Here is a 19,109-nt window from a genome sequence, read left to right on the forward strand (position 1 = left end):
ATGATGCTATATTCCCGAGTAGACATAACTGTTCCATTCACCACTGCTGGTTGTAGCTATAATGCCTTTTTCCCCACAAAAAAATAAATAGTACCCATGTAGCCGAATATAGTGCAATATATCTTATTTGGTTTCCCTATTTTGCTTCTGTATAATAGGTAAGGTACACTAAAACCAGTCCAGCGTAACTTACTGTAGCACTACTGTCCTAACATGTTTCTCTAATCTGTACCCTTAATATACGGTACTACATATTGGTATTTTTTTTACTTACATAAACGTTTACTTGCCATTGTTATCGCTAATATGTATAGGGTAGTCTCGTAATAATATATTATGTGACTGAAATTCGGAATCAAATGATTTTTGTATATAAATGCCTACACTTTTGCTAAAGAACTTTACCTAATTCGAGCTTTAAATCATAAATGATATGAATACTGACACCTAAGATAGATTAAGAGAAAAAGGTCATTTATGAAAAGCAACAAACAACGGTGTATGCCTTTTTTCTGTTTTATAAAACCAAGGACCTTGATAGAACTTTAACATTTTCGATACCACAGAAGTTCTAATCGCGTGAATAATTTTCAGCTTGGTTACGGATGGACACGCAATGGGCAGCAGCGATGTGTCCGGCATCGACCGCCAGAGTCCACCATGTCGGTGAGCAGCGACATCAGGTTCACGCGAAAGAAAATGAGCCGGCCATGTCGAGGCTGCTGCGCTGCTCTTGCCGTGCTGCTGGTCTTACTGCTGCTTGCTGCCGTCGCCGTATACCTAGGACGTAAGTATTACGCCTATGTTAGAATCGATAGAAATCCGATTAATTAAAATATTATTATTAATATTTACGAGTTTTATTTATGTGTAAATAGTTCCTAAAGTAATGTTACTATTAACGCACTAAAAAGCTAAAGGCTAGATTAATTTTGCCTGCGGCCCCGCCCACGTTCTAGGTATTTTATTTTCAAAAGGTGATAACCATTTTACTTTTCTGAGATAATTTTATTTGAATGGCTCAGCAGCAGCTATGAATAACAAAAATATATGAACACAATAGATAAGCCAATTACAAGCCGTCACGGATAGTATTTCATGATAATATTTAAGTAGATTTTTATTCAAGCCTTTTCATTATCTGTAACAAAAAACAAATTGAGCATAGTATCTAAGAGACACGAGGTAGTTGAAGGTTCAAATTCCTAGAACATACCTATTACATTTTACCCGTAATTGGTAAGTTATTTCTATGCTACGCTCGGACCGGCTGAACCTAAATAGCTCTTGCAAAATATATCAGTACGTAACCTTTCTGTATTAGGAAGGTTTGTACAAGTGAACTGAAAGTGAGTTCAAAACAATAGGCCTTATCCAGTTTAAATAGTACCTACAGCTAAACTTATACTTAGTTTTCCTTGTATATAAGCAGATCAAATGTTATTGTTTTTTTTATTTAGCTATTATTTTGACTATTTGTTATACGGACACAGCAAAATGACCCGATTGCCCCCGATGGTAAGTGGAGTAGGGTCCAATAGAATATCGACTGGCGAGAGATGCTTACCCTACGACAATCGATAAAGTTATCCCGGCCGATTGGAATCGGATATACACAGGCTTATCCCGGAACACGACCAATTGACTTGGGCCACTACGGCGGGTTTTAACACCTTCTGCACGCGGGTCGCCATCCGGGTGGATAATATATCCTGAAATATATCCTACCACCAGCAAAATATTTGAAAAATGAAAATCCATTAAAAAGTAGCTACTTATAAAATTGGTAAGTCAGCCGAATGACACCTTTTATTGTCTCTTACCTTTGTCCTCCAAAATATCGACGCCAAAGCGCGTAACAACGCAACAACGGGTAAACCCTATTTGCATTAGGTGGCAATCGGGATAATATCAATCTCACATACACAAATATCGAACCTACGCTCTATTTTCCCCTATTGTTGCAGCGTTGTTTTGTTTGGTCGTTTGTAGTATTTTAAAATATTGCACGTGGCAGAACTAAAGGTACTGCAGTAAATATGAAAGGTTATGCGATAAAATTGTTTACGTAACATGTGTACTCGCCGAAACCTTGGATTTCGTCACGTGACGTATAAGTCCAAGAATGTTCTCCATGAAATTGGGTGGATCACAAAAGTCTGCATGATTGGACCAAGAGACCATCCCGAAACCGGTCCCATATTCCTGGCCCTCAAAGGAAATTTGGAGTGACGTCATAGAATTAATATGTTAGGTAAATAGTTTCAGTAGAGCCGCGGAGTGTGGTTTCACAGGCGACATTTGTCCCGTCACCGAGCAAAGGCCAGTAAGCAGAGCGGCCTTGCTGCGCTCGCCACAAGTGTACGATGTAGCAAACAGTTATTTTATTATTTTATGATCTAGATAAGTCTCAGTGCAATATACGATTATTACATTGCTTTATAATAACTGCTATTAGAAGATGTTTCATAATACATATTCTTAATAGCTTTTACTCGCAGCTTCGCCCGCGAGTAAGATTTCCATTACAAAAGTCACAATACTTATTTTTTCTGGCCAAGAAGTTATCCTTCTCAGGGTCTCAAACTCTCTTCATACCAAATTTCATCGAAATCCCTTTGGTAGTTTTTAAGATTATCCAGTTCATACAGATTGGACGAGGGATATATTTATTGATATACTTTTTAAAAGTTTTTAAGAGCAACAATTCTCTTACACATGATTAATGCGTAACTTTCACCGTTAACGTAACGCACGCAACGGACGCTCTTAAAAGAAATAAATCTTTCCCGATTTTGCAACATTTTTCATTGATGCTCCGCTTCTATTCAATAAAACGTGATAACCTATAGCCTTCCTTAATAAATGGGCTATCCAATATTAAAATAATAAAATTGAACCAGTTCTTCCAGACATTAGCGTGTTTAAACAAACAAACAATCTCTTCAGCTTTATATAACAGTATAGATAGATAATAGGTAGGTACTTGTCTTTAACGGAAAAAATACTGCGTGAAAACAGGAACTCTTTTTATCAGGCTACATGCATTCGCTAAACAAAATGTTGATCACCTTAAATCAAGCATGAAGCACGCCTGCGAGAGAACAAAGTTTTAAATATTTAACTTCCGCAAATCAGCATGACTGTGGCGTGTCGACTGCCGAGCAAAGTAATACGTACCTTAGTTTTTTTTTGATAGATTCGTGCTTTGTAAGCTAACACTAACACTAGATTTTTTTAACTAGCTATAATATTATAATTTAAGTCATAAATGCTATTACTGTTTATTATATTGATCACACAAAGGGTTAAAAAATACTATTTTATTTGTAGATACGTACCTGTTTGGAGACCCGCTTAACAGACAAACATTTCGCGGATCGATCGTGCTCTCATGGAAGCAGGCTGAGGGCGCGGAGAGCAAACAATTTGAAACAAAGGGCAACCGCACTCGAGAAAACGAATTGCAGCACGTTCTATTCGAATTATATCGAAATTCCGAACTGAGGTCATGTTTTGTATCAGCCGATATTCTTGCATTAGACAGGTAAGCTCTTCAATAAATCTTACTATGATTAACCTATTTTAGGTTATTTGTACCTATCTAAGCCATCTACTTATTAAAAATTGACGAAATTATTATTAAAGTTTTCAATAAATCTACGATATCGATATCTGTAGGTTTATTAAATGTCTTTCATTAGGTAATAGGATAATTTACTATCTTCTATTTCTCCTATACCATGTACTTACATCGTTATCGAAAATAGATTTTTCGACAAGACGGTATTTTTTTGATGTATTAGACAGGACCCTAAGAATTAGCCCAGGCCCCCCAACTCTCAGTTCGCCTCTGAATTAGGTAGTAAAAGTTAATAACCCGTGATGTTAGTACAAAGTGTCCCACCCACTTTAGGCGGATTTTGACGACAGAGCTGTAAATAATACCTACTATCTTTATAAAAGAATATGTAACAATGAAGATAATAAAAAAATGGAGCTTATATTGGAAGTCATTTAACGAGGCACGTCCGCGTTGCGAAATCTTTAATTTAAAAAGCTCCTACCATAACGCAGATGGTAATTGTCAATGTAGCACAATACTGCACTACGTAGATATCAATCGGCAGAGAAAGTGAACTTTCACGGTACCACAGAGGTCCGTTATCGAGCGTGCACATGCTAAACAGGCCCGTAACCAGGATCCGTTTTCAAGGGTTTGTGAATGAAATATTTAATGACTTTATTTAGGTTTTAAAAATATTGTTACAGTATTTCCCACTTTTTTAAATTACTAAGGTAGGATACAGTTATAAAGTAGGTCGACTACTCTTTAATGCAAAAGTAACTTCGTAAATAATAAACGGTCTTCCATAGCTGAATTACAGATTTTGTGTGATTATAATTTGTCGAACGATTTATATCTTCCATTCCCGTCGTTAATATTCGTAAGCTCTAGAAATTATAATAAAACTACGATCGCAAATTATGTTTTCGCACCCTAAATACATGCTTAACTCATGCACCATGGCACCATGGTGCCTGGTTGCACCTCTGCCTACTGCTTCGGAGATAAAGGCGTGATGTGTTGTTACATTTCAATAGGAAATCATTAGTTACAATATTATTGGGCGCGTTTTATGTATGTGTACACACAAACATAAAATAAAATAGCATAATTTTCATAAATTAACTCAAATGTTTAAATTTTACGATTGATTGCAACAAGAAAACAACTTTCCCATTTCTATACATAGTATGGATTACTTTCTACAAGATTAAGACTAAAGCTCCTGCATCTACCTGCAAAACATGAATTTCTTGTTTAAAAACTCACGGTCGTGTACCTACAACGCATAAATCTGGTTCCTTTTGAACAGGCAATGGCGTCTGAACATTGCACACCTACATAAAACGTGCTTGAAATACATTTATAAATTGAAGACGAGACCATATCGATCGATTGGTCCCATATCGTATATTAATCTATACGTAGGTATCGTGTCTAAGTGCAAATATCTTATATCGAACATGAGATTAAGAGAAAGTTTGTAATACGTGCTCTGCACTGTTTTGAATCTGCACTTTCTATGCAGAATGCGTGCTGTTATGTAGGTAATCCACTTTGAAGGTTGTGTTCCCAAAGATTTTATTGTGCGTGCCAACGTGGGCTACTGCTTTTGTATTCCGTGATGTCATAGCCCTTTCTTTTTGTACATTTAAATAAAAGAAATTGATAGAACAATGCATTGCATCTTTTAGGGATACAAAATATAATGCAATTAAACAAAAAGACATCTACCGACGTTTCATAAGCTAAGAAGAGGCATCTAGAAACTAGGTACCGAACTAGTTCTATTTTTTCTATTCAACTTTTAAAGAAAATAAAACAATGCAAATACCTATCACTGGGCAAGAATAACGTGTGCTTATATTAAGATTGTGAAATAGATAAAAGCGACTCTATGTATTGTAGCAGTAAACTAATAAAAATATTCTACAGATTTTTTAAGGTAGCAAGGACCAAATTCCCATGACGATAATGATTATTCTAGAACAGTGACGAGTACTGTACTTATATAGCCAAGTTTTAGGAACAGGAATAGAGATTGAGAAGGATAATAAGGTTAAAACTAAAAAGACTGATCGATGTGAAATTTCTTTGACAAAAATTAACCTATTAATAATCTCGATATAAGTTTCGTTTCCTCTCATTCCCTGATGCCTTAACATCCACCGTATACGACATACATAATAAACAAATATAAGTTTTTTTTGGGTACAACGTATACGGAAAAAAATAATATGTATGTATGTAATAATTCACATGTTCTAGTTTTCTTTTTTTATTACTTCTTACGTGATTACTCTGTCTTGTGTCAGTGATTTCCTACTATAAACATCGCCTACCTTATACAACGTGCGAGACAATTAAAGTTCTTTAAAAACATAATTTTATTTTGTTAATTTGTTTTAAATTACCATACTAACTACTTTACTCGTGTATATATCAATTTAAATAGCAGTATGAATTTATAATTTAAAACTCTTTACTATTTTCATCATTTGAAAGTATGAGTTCGTTTGGTAATTTACCGGATATAGATTTCTCTAAAATCCAGTTATTTTCTTCAAACTGTTTTGTCTTCTCGCCCCCTAAATACTTATAAGTAGGCGAAAATGGAAAGCTTATGAATAATAGACATAAAATTAGATATTTAAACATCAGAAATAATAATTTATTTTATGGCGTGGTTGAAATAAATTTAATCAGGTTTTTAAAATAATGTACCTATTGCCTAATTAATACCACCGACTAACAAAAACACTATTATAATTATAATTTTAGTGCAGAAGAATGGAAAGATGGAATACGGGTACATTTCGAGGTGTCTTTTGAGCCGATATTTACAGCTGTGAGCACTGCAGAAGTTATCGAAGTACTTGCCAAAGACCTCACTACACCATCGGGCTCCTTCAATAATTACAATGTCTACCCAGACACTTTACATATCGAGGTAACTAATTACAAATTACATTATCAACTGCGGAATTTCATTTCAACTGTGTTCTTTGTTCGTTTATAAACAGACACAGGCGTATTACAGCAAAAATTATTTAATTAGCATTTCAATAATCCTGAGGTATAAATTGAATTCATTATATATTTATAACTGGATCATACAATCTAGTGACTAATAATTGGACTTGATATTGATTTACAATGGAGCAAATAGCTCTTAAACCCATACAATAATGACGTAATGGTGTCATTTCTAAAGGAATAATTTACACCGAGGTACTCACATCGATTTTTCAAAATATGTAATCGTTGTCACTAAGTACTAAAAATCAAATTCAGCCTTTATTTGTGTTGAAATTCATATATCTCATGTAAATCATACAGCCGTTCTCAGGCTACTATCGACTCTACGTCGGATTTTATAGTTTATTCTGTATTTGAGCCATTAATTGCAATATGTACATATATTATATAGAAATCATAAACATAGATTTCTTCAAATACCTATTCAATATTGTTACATATTCACGAGATCATGGCATCACAAATCGTAAGATATTGAATGAAGTATAACGATTTGTATAATCACCACTCTCGGGTCATAATGGCCTTTAGTCATACAATAGATACAAATAAAATATCGCAACTTTCACATTTAACCGGATTCAAATATGTTCACATAAAATTTTATATACATATATGAAAGTTATATATAGATGCGTATAGCGAAAGTTAATTTATTACTAAAGCGCAGTAAGAAGCAGCCAAAATGTCCTATTTTATGATGTCATGTCATGTACACACATGATCTCTTCAACTAAAGAACTAAGAATGTGTGTAAACTTCAATATAATTATATTACTTTAGTATTAGATAATAAACAAAATAAGTTTCGTTGCAGGAAAACTCGGACATCTCATCACTAGAATTGAAAGAAGCTGAGACAACGCCGGCAGAGCCACCCACAACAGAGCTCATTCTAACAGAAGTTGAAGAAGAGATAAGGGAATGTGTGCCCGTATCTTTGTCCTTATGTGCTCATCTGCCGTATAATGCCACATCTTACCCGAATCTTGTAGGTCATACGTCTAAAGACGCTCTGATGCGTGATCTAGTAGCTTTTAGGGAGCTCCTGGACGCAGAATGTTCACGTCTTGCTCAGGTGCAGTAATATTTTCTTTCATTTAATATAAATAATTCTGAGTCAATGTCTATGGCGATGTAATAACTACTTATAACTGTGACACGATCGACTGGCGTGGTCCGTTTTATTTAGCAATCGAGATCAATTGCGTGATTTGTACCAAGTCTTTATCGAATCTGGATCAATTTTTAGAACTGAATTTACGCCATTTTGTGTACATGATTGAATAACATTAATTGGTGATAGTATTGTACCTCTCATGGGTTGATTTCGAAAGGGAAGAATTAAGTTCTATACCTAGATCACAAGGCGTTAAACGAATTTTTCGATTCCATTGAATAGTTCCATATTTGCAAAACGCAGACTACATGTAAATTGGAAAACGTTACGTACAAATTAAGTACATGCGAAATTTTGGAGTGTCAATTACAATACGATCCACAAGTTGACGCTAAACTAGGGTAACGTATATTTAAATGCAACATGAGCATAGTATCAAAAACCTCAAATACCAACCTTTGCGAATAGGATATGTATTGTCGGTTTCAAATTATCATCGACCAAGTCAAACCTCTAAATGAGTTGATACAAAAATATACTGGAACCGAAAGGTCATTTAATCAAGGGCATTGTCTGAAAAGTACCTATTATTGTTACGAATATTGATTTATACTTAATACGTAATACGCGCTCGTAATAATAACCACTATAAATACTGAAAGGTTAATAATATAATAATACTAGCGACCCGCCCCGGCTTCGCACGGGTGCAATGCTGATACTAAATACACTACAGAAAAACTGTGAACGTTGTATATAAAAATATAGCGGCCCGCTCTGGCTTCGCACGGGTATAACATAACAAAATAACAGTATTTCTCCACTATTTAATGGATGTTATTATTATACATATAAACCTCCCTCTTCAATCACTCTATCTATTAAAAAAAACCGCATCAAAATCCGTTGCGTAGTTTTAAAGGTTTAAGCATACATAGGGACAGAGAAAGCGACTTTGTTTTATACTATGTAGCGAAAACACAAATCCAAACAGAACAGCTCTTGTGGGGTACCACACACACCTACTAGTAATACATACCAATCTTATTATAAAAAATAAGGGGAGTATTACGTTAAGAGCACTGTTAATCATGAGGCTTATATTACGGGTTATTAGAGAAAAAACCTAGCCAAGTAAAACTTAATACCTATAAGTGAATGTCAGGGCCGTATTAGAAAATATATCGCAATTTAATTTAATAAATATTTAGGACTTTGTATGCCAAATGCTGCAACCGCGGTGCCATGAGAACCGTCTGATCCGTCCGTGTCGCGCTTACTGCCGCTCATTCCATGCTGGCTGTGGCGCGAGGCTGCCAGAGCGACTCCGGCCACATTTCGACTGTGCACGATTCCCTGATTTTTTTGGTCGTGGATCATGTGCAACGGAACCAGGTACGTTTAAATAAGTAGCATCAGTGACGTTACTTTTTTGGTGTCACAAAAAAATAAATTGGCAAATGATCGCCAACATTGAAATATAAATAATTAAAAATTCATTAAAAAGAAATTCGGCTATACCATGGCTCTGTTAAAAAACGTCAACGATAAGGAATGGAAAACAACAACTAGATTACATTATGTTCTCGGCCCTTTTGCACAGTTAAGTTATTTTTTTTATCATAGCTAAATCGGGAAATAGTTCGTGCAATGAACCGCGATATTCAGACTACTACAGGTCATTCACCGCGACAACGAGCTGACCATCCAATCAATAGATTTAAAATGTTTACTTTTTCCTTTCTTACGACGTAACTATCCATGTGACACAATATCTCATTGCGACACATCTTCACTGGTAATAGCTATTGAAATTCAACTGGAACTTTTGCAGACTGTCACGCAGGACTGCAGCGGCTGGCTCTGTCACGGCGTGCATGTGACGGTATTCCTGATTGCGCCGACGCAGCAGACGAGCGTGAATGTGCCCACTGTACTGCTGTCGGCAGGGACGCTCTACGATGCGCTCTTACGGCAAAGTGTCTACCTGCACACATGCGGTGCGACGGGTCTCACGACTGCCCCGACGGTAGCGATGAAGCTGGTTGCTGTAAGTATCATGGTCTCATGTAATCAAAATACTTTTATAAATCATTCAAGTCTTGATATGATTACGTTATTGTGTTAACTAAGAATGTACGAAACATAGGTCTAATTGATACTTTCGTCAATAAATCACTGGTTAATTCGTTATTTTTTCTTATATTTCAGTGTGGATCTCGCGATCACTAGCTTCGTGGCGACGAGAGAATTCAGAAACTACTTTAGGAGCAGTACGTAGCCGTGCGGGATACGCCATGTGGGCTGAACGTGGCAAATATGGAAAGATATGCGCGACACCTTACGAAAAGGATAAACGAGCACTTCTGAGTGTAGCAACATCCCTTTGTAGAGCATTAACATTTAAGTAAGAAAATGTGACTCAACGTACTAATGGTTTCGTCAAACAGCGGACGGGTCGAGACGACGAAGTGACAGTGGGCAGTTGCAATGGTCTAGTTTCGATATAGAATATGTCACATAGAGCCGCCCGTTCGGCGCTCGATTTCTATAGAAACAAGTGTCAGCGCCGCGTCATGGTTCCGCCCCGTCCACTGTTTTACAAAACCAAGTCCTAAATTATTTTTTGCTATATACCCAATGCTTCACAAGTAAACTAGCCAAAATATGTAATTGCTTAATTATAATTATAAATGGTGGTTTTTATCACAGATCGGCTTTAATCGCTGAAGTTATACCTGACGGAGAAGAACTAGATGATATGGGATATCAAAACAAAACGGAGAAAAAGCAAATGCCAGAATATGTTGAGATAGTTGATCCATTCGCGCCAGAAATATCGTTCCTCAAAAGCGAATGTCCAGAAAGAAAAGTAATTAGAGTTATTTGCGACCAAATGGGTAAGTAAACAATTTAAAAACTCAGGAACAAGCGAACCTACATACTTTATTAAGTATACGTATACGATATTAACATACGTAATCCTTTACGTATATGAAATCCTACTTATATAATAAATGTAATTATCAAATATTTTTTACTACATTTTTTTTCGTTGAAGATACAAAACATTCGACATCACATCCTGTAAGAGACGTTTAGGCCGTCAGAGCTAGCTGCAAGTAAATGTTCTATTTAAATAAAATATTCAAATAAATCCTATTCAAACAATTTAATTCTGAATTGCCACACACACACACTCTCATATAGGTACCCTTGTAGGAGTAGGGTGAAGTATTATTAGAGCAGCCAATTTTCAGATATTCACTGCCGCCATATACCGCCGGCATAAGTTCCAGAATCCAGGCTGATTTTGTGCACAAAAACCCAATATCACTTAGCCCAATCCGGGATTCGAACTTGTGAGCGGTAGTCGTACCGCGTATGCAAAATAACTGTCCCACCCGGACAATCCAATTACCAGTTGGAATCTGAAATATAAAACAACTTAAGAAATAAACATAATTCACCTTTTTGCCCATCCCTCTTTTTATAGGAACGTAGATCTATATAACAATCAGCTTCCAGTGATCGTGCCTTTATATGATACAACAAAATAATACGAAGATATCTAGCGGAGCGCTAATTTGAAATTTGTCTTACAAAAAATCACAATTTACCACAAAGGTGGTTTTAAAAGGTGTCTGCTACTTAGGGTAGAATTGAGAAAGTCGTGTACAGCTCGATTGAGTAAATAGATATCAGCATAATAAATGGATTTAAATATCTCATTACAGATTGTGGTATAGCTTCAGCCAGAGGTTCAAGAGCTTCCAATGGTGTAGAAGGGTTGCCGAGGTCAGCGCGTCCCGGAGACTGGCCGTGGCATGCGGCCTTACTGAGATCCAACGTTCACGCATGTGACGCTACTCTCATTCATCCCTCCTGGCTTATCACTACTGCGTCCTGTTTCCAAGTAAGCTCTTTAATTATATTAGTCTATCCGTGTTGAGGGATCACAACGTTCCTAATAGCGATGTTAAGCAATTTATGACAATATCATTTTTAAATTTAAGGGTCAGCCCAAAGCCGAATGGACAGCAAGATTTGGATCCGTGCGAATACAAAGCACCACACCGTGGCAACAAGAAAGACGCATAGTGGGCATGGTGCGTTCCCCTGTAGAGGGCAGCATGCTTGCTCTAGTAAGATTGGAGGAACCACTTGAAATGACTGACTTTGTGCGACCAATCTGCTTACCGGAAAATAACCCTAATGCAAACGCACAATCCATTTGTAATACTTTAGGATGGACACGTAACAGAGATCAACTACAACGAGTTCACCTGGTTAACAGTCCTATGAATACTTGCGAGAACGTCAGTATAGCTAATGCTAATGGGATTTGCGCCGAACCGTTATACGACCAGGATGACTGCGATGTAAGCTTGATGGAAATATTTATGAATTTATATTTATTTATATTAATACTAACTTAATTCTATTATATTATCTAGGAAGAAGAATACGCTGGAAGTTCCATGATGTGCTTTGATAGCGAAAACAAACGTTGGTCACTGGATGGCGTCAGTGGATGGCGCATAGCGTGCACGAAAATCGGACTGGGAAGACCACGTATTTACGATTCAGTCAACTCGCATGTTGACTGGGTAAGAAGAACAATTAGCAACTCAGCTAGGTGACCTATAATAACATAATATAATGGTTTTGTTAAGACTGTGCAAACTTTTTGATGGACTAATTTTAATTTTATAGATACTTCCGACATTTGGGTTTAATTTAAGATTTTTTTTAAAATTCCTAATGTATATCAGTGACGTAGCTTGCCATAGAGGGGAAGGCCTTCAGAGCAATGCGAATTTTTGGGCGCCCGCTCACAACTAAGCTATGTTAGTATGGACCAAGACGGCCCCTAAAGCTCGGGGTCCCCGTATCATGATACGGCGGTAGCTACGCCCCTGATGTATATATATTATTTAAATCGCGAATTACAAGGACATATTTTGAAAAATTGATCCGTTAAAAATACTATCAATTTAAACCTCAGTAGTAAAACAAAATTAATGTTACGATAAAAATCTGTGATTGGCCTTACAATATAACTTATAAGTTTTTAGTTAGTTATTACCTATGCAAAGAAGCAACCAACTTAAATTTAGATTACAGAAACCTAATATTTACGCTTCTGCTTCATCCTCGACAGTAGACCTGAAAATAGCTTAATTACAATAAAATCAGAATTATCAGTGTATCTTTTTATAGGACACAACTGCCATTATATATACATACCTAAATATATTAGAATACCAACATAATTGTAGGAGAGCATACAGAATAATATTGTCATTTTTTTGTCATGTACCTACATCCCTTCTTTTTATAGCATAAACATTGTAGTTGTTTTATTATGACCCACCATTCAATGCGGCCACAGCTTAGAGAAGGAAAGGAGCGGCTTCTCCAATCGCTCAGTCCCAAGATAAGTAAAAAAATTAACTTTCATTAAGAATTGGATTTGTAATTTTAAATTTATATAAGTATCTTTATTCTATCACTTATAAGTAAAAAGTGCTCCTGTCTATGGTGATTGCTTATGCAGCACTCAATACATTTTTACAAACATGTAGGTGTGGTTGTATAGAAGCCATGTCAGGTGATGTCCCGAATAATATATTAACATTACAAGGTACTGATATACTTACTTAATATATTTTTTATAAATAGAGTTAGTAAGGCATGGGCAGTAGTTTTATAATTTTAAATAAATTTCTAAACAGGATAAGAAGTTACTGACTAACCAGCATTTTCATATGAATACTCAAATTAATTTAAGATTTCATCTTACAATATTACTGTAACATAGTAGCAATAGTATTTGTTTTGTTGTTAAATACTCAACTTTTAGTAGTACATTAAGGAGTGTCATAAAAGAATTTATTAATACTTTATAAATTGAATGAACTTCAACTGTTCATTTATTATAAGTAGAAAGGATACATAATATTTCACAATAATAACAATATGCAGTGGTGGCCCTAAACCTGAGGCCACAGGTGAAAGCAAAAAAAACGACGCATGGCTCTGGGGGATGGTTGCCCAGTTCACCTCCGCCAATAGCCCTCTTATAATATGTATTTTAATAAGTAAATGTATACACATACAATAATTTGAATTTGCTACCAAACTTCATATTCATTTGTTGCAAAAATATTTTATCACCTCTCATGGGCCAAATGTTGTGTGATAAATGTTAAGTATAAGTACATTGCTTGATGAAGTTCTTAAGAATAATAAGATAATTTATTATTATAAAAATTTTAGCCATATAAATAGAGTTAATCTGTAAATATTGTTATAAAAAGGTACCAAAATTTTAAAGACAATATATTTTTTATAAATATATAAATATTTTTTAACTCTTGGGTTGTTTTATTGTCTACATACCAGTGTACATCTAATTGAAAAGTGTATGTAAGTTGATACCAATAATATATTGCCTTATATTTTATTGCTAGTTGTATGACCAACAGTCTCTTTAGGAGAATAATTTTGCAAAACTATTTGTACTACTATTTCATTACATAAAAAGTTTACATCCAAAATATAATATTTGAATAAGTGTCACAGACTAAAGCAAGCACTGTCAATCAGTAACTCAGTGTTAAGAATTACTAAGTAGATGTCAACTTAATTAATAATGTTTCACATAAAATATCTGTAACATAATATTAAACTTTAATGTTAATTTTGTCTTATGTTTGTGGAAACCACATTGACTCGGGTATGCAGGTTGGAGTTCATAGTTAGAGCCCAGAAATCTCTAAGTATAAGTAACAGAAAAGTTTGCTTTACAAACTCATGAAAAATAGAAAAATAAGAAAGTTATAAATACAATTCCAAAATTTATTTATTTACATGTTTTATCTTAATGAACTAAAAGTAGATATTTATTTTAAAATCCCTTCAGCTTGTAGCTCTCGCTTTATTTTCTCCTGAACATTTTCTGGTAGATTCTGCAGTTCTCTAGTAACATACACATTCAAATCTCGCAGCGGCTTGTAATATTGGTGTACGACTTGCGAGCCTGCCAGCATAGACAGCATGGCAGCAACGGAGAAACTAATGTACTGACCCCAAGAAACTCCTGCCGGCATAGTGTTAGGCTGCTGCGTATTTCTTTATTTTTTCTTCCACAAGGTCGTGAGCCTGTCTTCTCTTAAATGAGTTATAGAAGTTAACTTCTCCAACTTTCCAGTTGATCATAGAAAATTCTAGGCCAGCACCCAAAACAAAAAACATAGGTAGAAATCTATACATTCCAAATGTTTTTTTTCCGGGCCATTTGTTCACAAATTTTTGGAACCAACCTATTCTCATAATATCGACGAAGTTATAAAAGATTACATAAATTGTATAGTTGACTTTTGAACCTAAAATAAAATGACATTGACTGACAAGACGTCCTGTCACTAAACATTGGACAGATGACATAATGCCAGCCAGTGTTGCAGATGTCAGCTCTATAATACCAAGTCATAAAGAAACCCCCAAAAAAATTATTATAAAGGAAAAAAAATCTAAAGTGATAATAATATTCAAAAACAGGTGGTTTTGTTTTCCGTTTTTCCATCGTACATTTTTGCTTCAGTATTTCGTTACTGACAATTAAAGGTTATTATTTCTGTTTATTTCATCGCATCATCCAGGTAGCTTTCTCGTCTATAAATATTTAATGTACAGTCATAGAAAATCTTCGATTTTTTAAAATGTGAATATAATATACAAATTCTTAACGTTCAAAAAATTTGGAACGTTTTATGATGTGAAAATATTATAATATACGTTTAGGGATTATTACCGAATACGAATTCGCTACTTGGCAACATTTCTTTTGTCACCCAAATTACTTTTGAATCTAGTTTATTGGTCTCTGTTGCCTTCTCCTTAAGGAGTAAATCAAACCAAAAAAAAAAAATTATTGGTCTCTGCTTTTGAATTTCGAATAAATAAAACAAAATGCACTGGAACGTAGGTAGAAATTATAATTTATATCAAAGAAAATTATAATGTATATGGAAAAGTTATATTGTCGTTGTTGGATCAGCTGTAAGCTCTCCACATTTAACATTAATTTAATTGTATGTAATAATTCATTACCTAATGCATACTTTCATTCATAGTTCATACCTTACGTCAAGAAGTTTATTGCTAATTTGTTACGTTCAATTTGTGTTCCTTAAAAGAATAAACAAATTTTCAAAAATAAAGTAACCTCATGCTTATGCAAAATATTAGAGGCTAGGTTTATTGGAAAAGAAATGTCTGAATAACAAAAATAAATGACAATGTGATTATTGGTATTTATCGAAGTATAAAATACTAAATAGACCATTGTGAAGTGCCTACCATGAAGTGCCAGTTTATTTATTGTTGAATATTTGTATTCTTATAAGTGTCTGTGCACTGGACAATATATTATTAATTAGTAAACTATGCAAGGGTTGCACAGAACAAATTAATTTCTGTAATATATGAATAACAACAAAGAAAACAAGACATTTTATCAAACCAATGCGCCTATAAAGTTGACAGAAGGAAGGAAGTTAAAATTGCACACCATTGGATGGGGATTATTAACTGAATATTACATTGAGTCAGTGAAGATCAATCATTACAAAAAAGACAAATTATCATCAGTGGCTACATTGAGGATTACTGATGGAGCTGGCCACATAGCATGTGTAGTAAAAGGATTGGCAGTTGGGTTGCTCTTTGGTTTATCTCAAGATGAATGGAGAGAAGTTGAATGTTTATGTGGATATCAACAACAACTATTTTACAGATACTTTAAAAATGGAATTGTGAAAAGTGCACCGTTTGAACAAAAGTTGTTTTATAATTTTTGTTTAATTAACCAAAGCAATTCAGTTCTAGTGGCCAAGTTTAAAAGGTGCATTAATGTAAGAAATAAATTTAAGAATGAAGCATTACTTGATATTGTCGAGCTAAAACAATGTAACAATCATATCATGGACTTGTATATTAATAGTCTTAGAAAACAATCATAATATATTGTTAGTATTTTAACTGTTGTTTTTATTTTCATAGGAATGTGATCCTATTTCATTATAATCAAAGCTTCTAGGAGTGCCACTAATGAAGAAGTCTTTTCCTAGAATAAAAGTCTGAATGTACATATTTTCACATAAACCATAAAATATTTGGCTATTTGGAAAAGTCCATACAAAAAATTATTGAGCTATTTATAGCTTTAAATTATATCTTTCCCTTTGGTCTATTGTTCTCTTCTCAATTTACATACTTTCCAGCTACTAAGATCGGGATAATTTCCATTTCCCTCTGTATCTAATTTATAATAATATGAAAAAGTAAAATATACATTATTATAGCTGTTGTCTGCGGTCACCTAATAATTTCTATGGAAAGATATATTAAAACGCATAAAAATATATTATGCCATTATATACATCCACATAATAGCTGTTATGTGTGATGCATTTATTGAATTCAAAATCTAATACGGTAATGAAAAAAAAATGTTTTGTGTAACATATAAAATAACTCGGGAATAAACGGTCACACTTGGGTAACAGGCTATGTGTGTCCCATGTGTATCAAGACGGGTATGAGACAAACAGAGATAGATCGTAGTCCACAGTCAAAACACACTGGCACAGCTAGTAAATAATAAAAAAAATAATCTAGTGGCAAGTTATCCAAACTTCTAAAAACGTAATTATTATTACATTTAACTAATGCTTTCAAAGGAGATACCTATGGACGTAGTGAGCGTTTAATTCGGGGAGTTCTAATCTTAAATTTTCATCCAGTGAGCAAAGCGAATATTTCATATCGGTAGTCCCAATAATTCAACATTACACAAGTATAATAATATCAGCCCTGTATTATATACTTGACCACTGCTGAGCACGGGCCTCCTCTACTAGTGAGAGGGATTAGGCCTTAGTCCACTACGCTGGCCTAGTGCGGATTGGTAGACTTCACACACATTCCAAATTCCTATGGAGAACCTCTCAGATGATTACACAAGTACTTACATATAATTATAGTATATAGTTATGTAAAACCCGGGCGGTAGCTTAACCCTTCGCTACGGCCATGGATACCAAAATTTTATTTCATAAGCCATCTTATTAACTAGTCCTACAGTAGATCATATTCTTTTACAAGCCATCAAAAGATAACAAACAATTCTCTTATAATCGACTACAGGCATCAAACGGAACACTTAACATTAAAAAAAAATATATATTGAAATAAAGCTATTTTCCGGATTTTATCCCGGTTTTTATAACTATAACACGGCGACACCCCCGTGACCATAAAAGCTTCAGTCTTTGAAAGTTGGGACAAAATATAATACAAAAAAACCGGCCAAGTGCGAGTCGGACTCGCGCACGCAGTGTTTCGTACAAATTTGTAGGTATATATTTAAGTAAAAGTTCACCCATCACGACAGTCGAGTCATAGTAATTATGGTATTTTTATTGCAAAATTAAAGGCAATTAGACCTATTTGATATGAGTTTCAACTTGATGTCTACGCGTTCGTGAGGAAAGAGTCTTGACAGACGAACGGACGGACAACAAAGGGATCCTATAAGGGTTCCGTTCTTTCCTTTCGACGTACGGAACTCTAAAAACCGCGATAAAATCCGGAAAATAGTCTTATTTCAGTAATTAGCATTCGCTTAAACGTAAGAAATCATTATAAAAATTTTACCTTCCAATTAAATTTGTATAACGTTTCCTCAGACGTGCCTTTGTAGACTGCCTCGGTATCTTGGTCGCGGTATGACCATGGTTTTGAGATCTGGGTTCGAATCCTGGATCGGGCACTGTTTTTGTGCTTTTCTACTTAGTATCGTGCCGGAGTTTGAAATTTGTGTCCGATGTCACAATAGGCTCGCCAATTCTCGCATCATGGCGAGAAACACACAAGCGAAAAGTGGATGCCTGGTTGCAAGCAGGGGACCCACATTTCACCCTTCACAATTGTAGTTTGCGGGTGATTCAAAGTTCACCGGTTCATCTAATTAAATAATAAAAATATTTCGTCAGCCAAAAATGCTTCCGTCTCGAGGTTGTGGTACAGGATGGTATAATTATGGCAGACTGAGTAACGATAGATATAAGGCACCATCTGCAACATAAAAGTTTGTGCATACAAATGGGTTCTTTCGTCCAATACACCAAAAGGTAAACCAAACCAGCCTTGAATACAAAATATTTTATTTAAGCTAAGTTAAAATACACACTACTTATTCTGTTGCAATGCCTACCTCATATCTGGCGAGCGTGGGACGCGACCTACGTCTGGATGGCAGGCTGGGTACCTATCGGTAGTGGGCGTTGACATCAACTAGGTAAGGTTTTTGCT

The 19,109-nt window shown here is 35.1% G+C and overlaps 3 protein-coding genes and 1 long non-coding RNA gene across 4 annotated transcripts in view; 1 reads left to right on the forward strand and 3 right to left on the reverse strand.

The window, feature by feature from the left end:
• LOC115443148 (atrial natriuretic peptide-converting enzyme) overlaps positions 1 to 14,106 on the forward strand; it is a 30,038-nt gene extending 15,932 nt beyond the window's left edge. Inside the window, exons 2-12 of the mRNA XM_030168429.2 lie at positions 595 to 787; positions 3,334 to 3,547; positions 6,350 to 6,518; positions 7,425 to 7,685; positions 8,939 to 9,122; positions 9,562 to 9,777; positions 9,939 to 10,134; positions 10,440 to 10,627; positions 11,465 to 11,643; positions 11,744 to 12,109; positions 12,185 to 14,106. Coding sequence (XP_030024289.1) covers positions 595 to 787; positions 3,334 to 3,547; positions 6,350 to 6,518; positions 7,425 to 7,685; positions 8,939 to 9,122; positions 9,562 to 9,777; positions 9,939 to 10,134; positions 10,440 to 10,627; positions 11,465 to 11,643; positions 11,744 to 12,109; positions 12,185 to 12,370 — 2,352 coding nt within the window. The 3' untranslated portion in view covers positions 12,371 to 14,106. The remainder of the gene's footprint in view (positions 1 to 594; positions 788 to 3,333; positions 3,548 to 6,349; positions 6,519 to 7,424; positions 7,686 to 8,938; positions 9,123 to 9,561; positions 9,778 to 9,938; positions 10,135 to 10,439; positions 10,628 to 11,464; positions 11,644 to 11,743; positions 12,110 to 12,184) is intronic.
• A 471-nt stretch (positions 14,107 to 14,577) lies between these two features.
• On the reverse strand, positions 14,578 to 15,145 carry LOC115443149 (small integral membrane protein 4). The gene has a single exon (XM_030168430.2). The coding sequence runs from the start codon at positions 15,063 to 15,065 to the stop codon at positions 14,847 to 14,849; it is 219 nt and encodes a 72-aa protein (XP_030024290.1). The 5' UTR covers positions 15,066 to 15,145; the 3' UTR covers positions 14,578 to 14,846.
• On the reverse strand, positions 14,578 to 15,152 carry LOC115443150 (protein brawnin). The gene is made up of 2 exons (XM_030168431.1): positions 15,056 to 15,152; positions 14,578 to 14,959 (listed from the first exon to the last, which is right to left on the reverse strand). The coding sequence occupies exon 2, from the start codon at positions 14,840 to 14,842 to the stop codon at positions 14,636 to 14,638; it is 207 nt and encodes a 68-aa protein (XP_030024291.1). The 5' UTR covers positions 14,843 to 14,959; positions 15,056 to 15,152; the 3' UTR covers positions 14,578 to 14,635.
• Positions 15,153 to 16,487: 1,335 nt separating this feature from the next.
• Positions 16,488 to 19,106, reverse strand: LOC119189546. The gene is made up of 2 exons (XR_005112462.1): positions 19,012 to 19,106; positions 16,488 to 18,872 (listed from the first exon to the last, which is right to left on the reverse strand). It is a non-coding gene; the product is annotated as an uncharacterized LOC119189546 (long non-coding RNA).
• Positions 19,107 to 19,109: the final 3 nt, after the last annotated feature.

The sequence above is a fragment of the Manduca sexta genome, chromosome 17, assembly GCF_014839805.1.
Source record: "Manduca sexta isolate Smith_Timp_Sample1 chromosome 17, JHU_Msex_v1.0, whole genome shotgun sequence".
NCBI lineage: Eukaryota > Metazoa > Arthropoda > Insecta > Lepidoptera > Sphingidae > Manduca > Manduca sexta.

Excerpts from the sequence above, each read along its gene's own strand:
- LOC115443149 (XM_030168430.2), bottom strand. The coding sequence starts at position 15,065 with ATGAGAATAGGTTGGTTCCAAAAATTTGTGAACAAATGGCCCGGAAAA.
- LOC115443150 (XM_030168431.1), bottom strand. The coding sequence starts at position 14,842 with ATGCCGGCAGGAGTTTCTTGGGGTCAGTACATTAGTTTCTCCGTTGCT.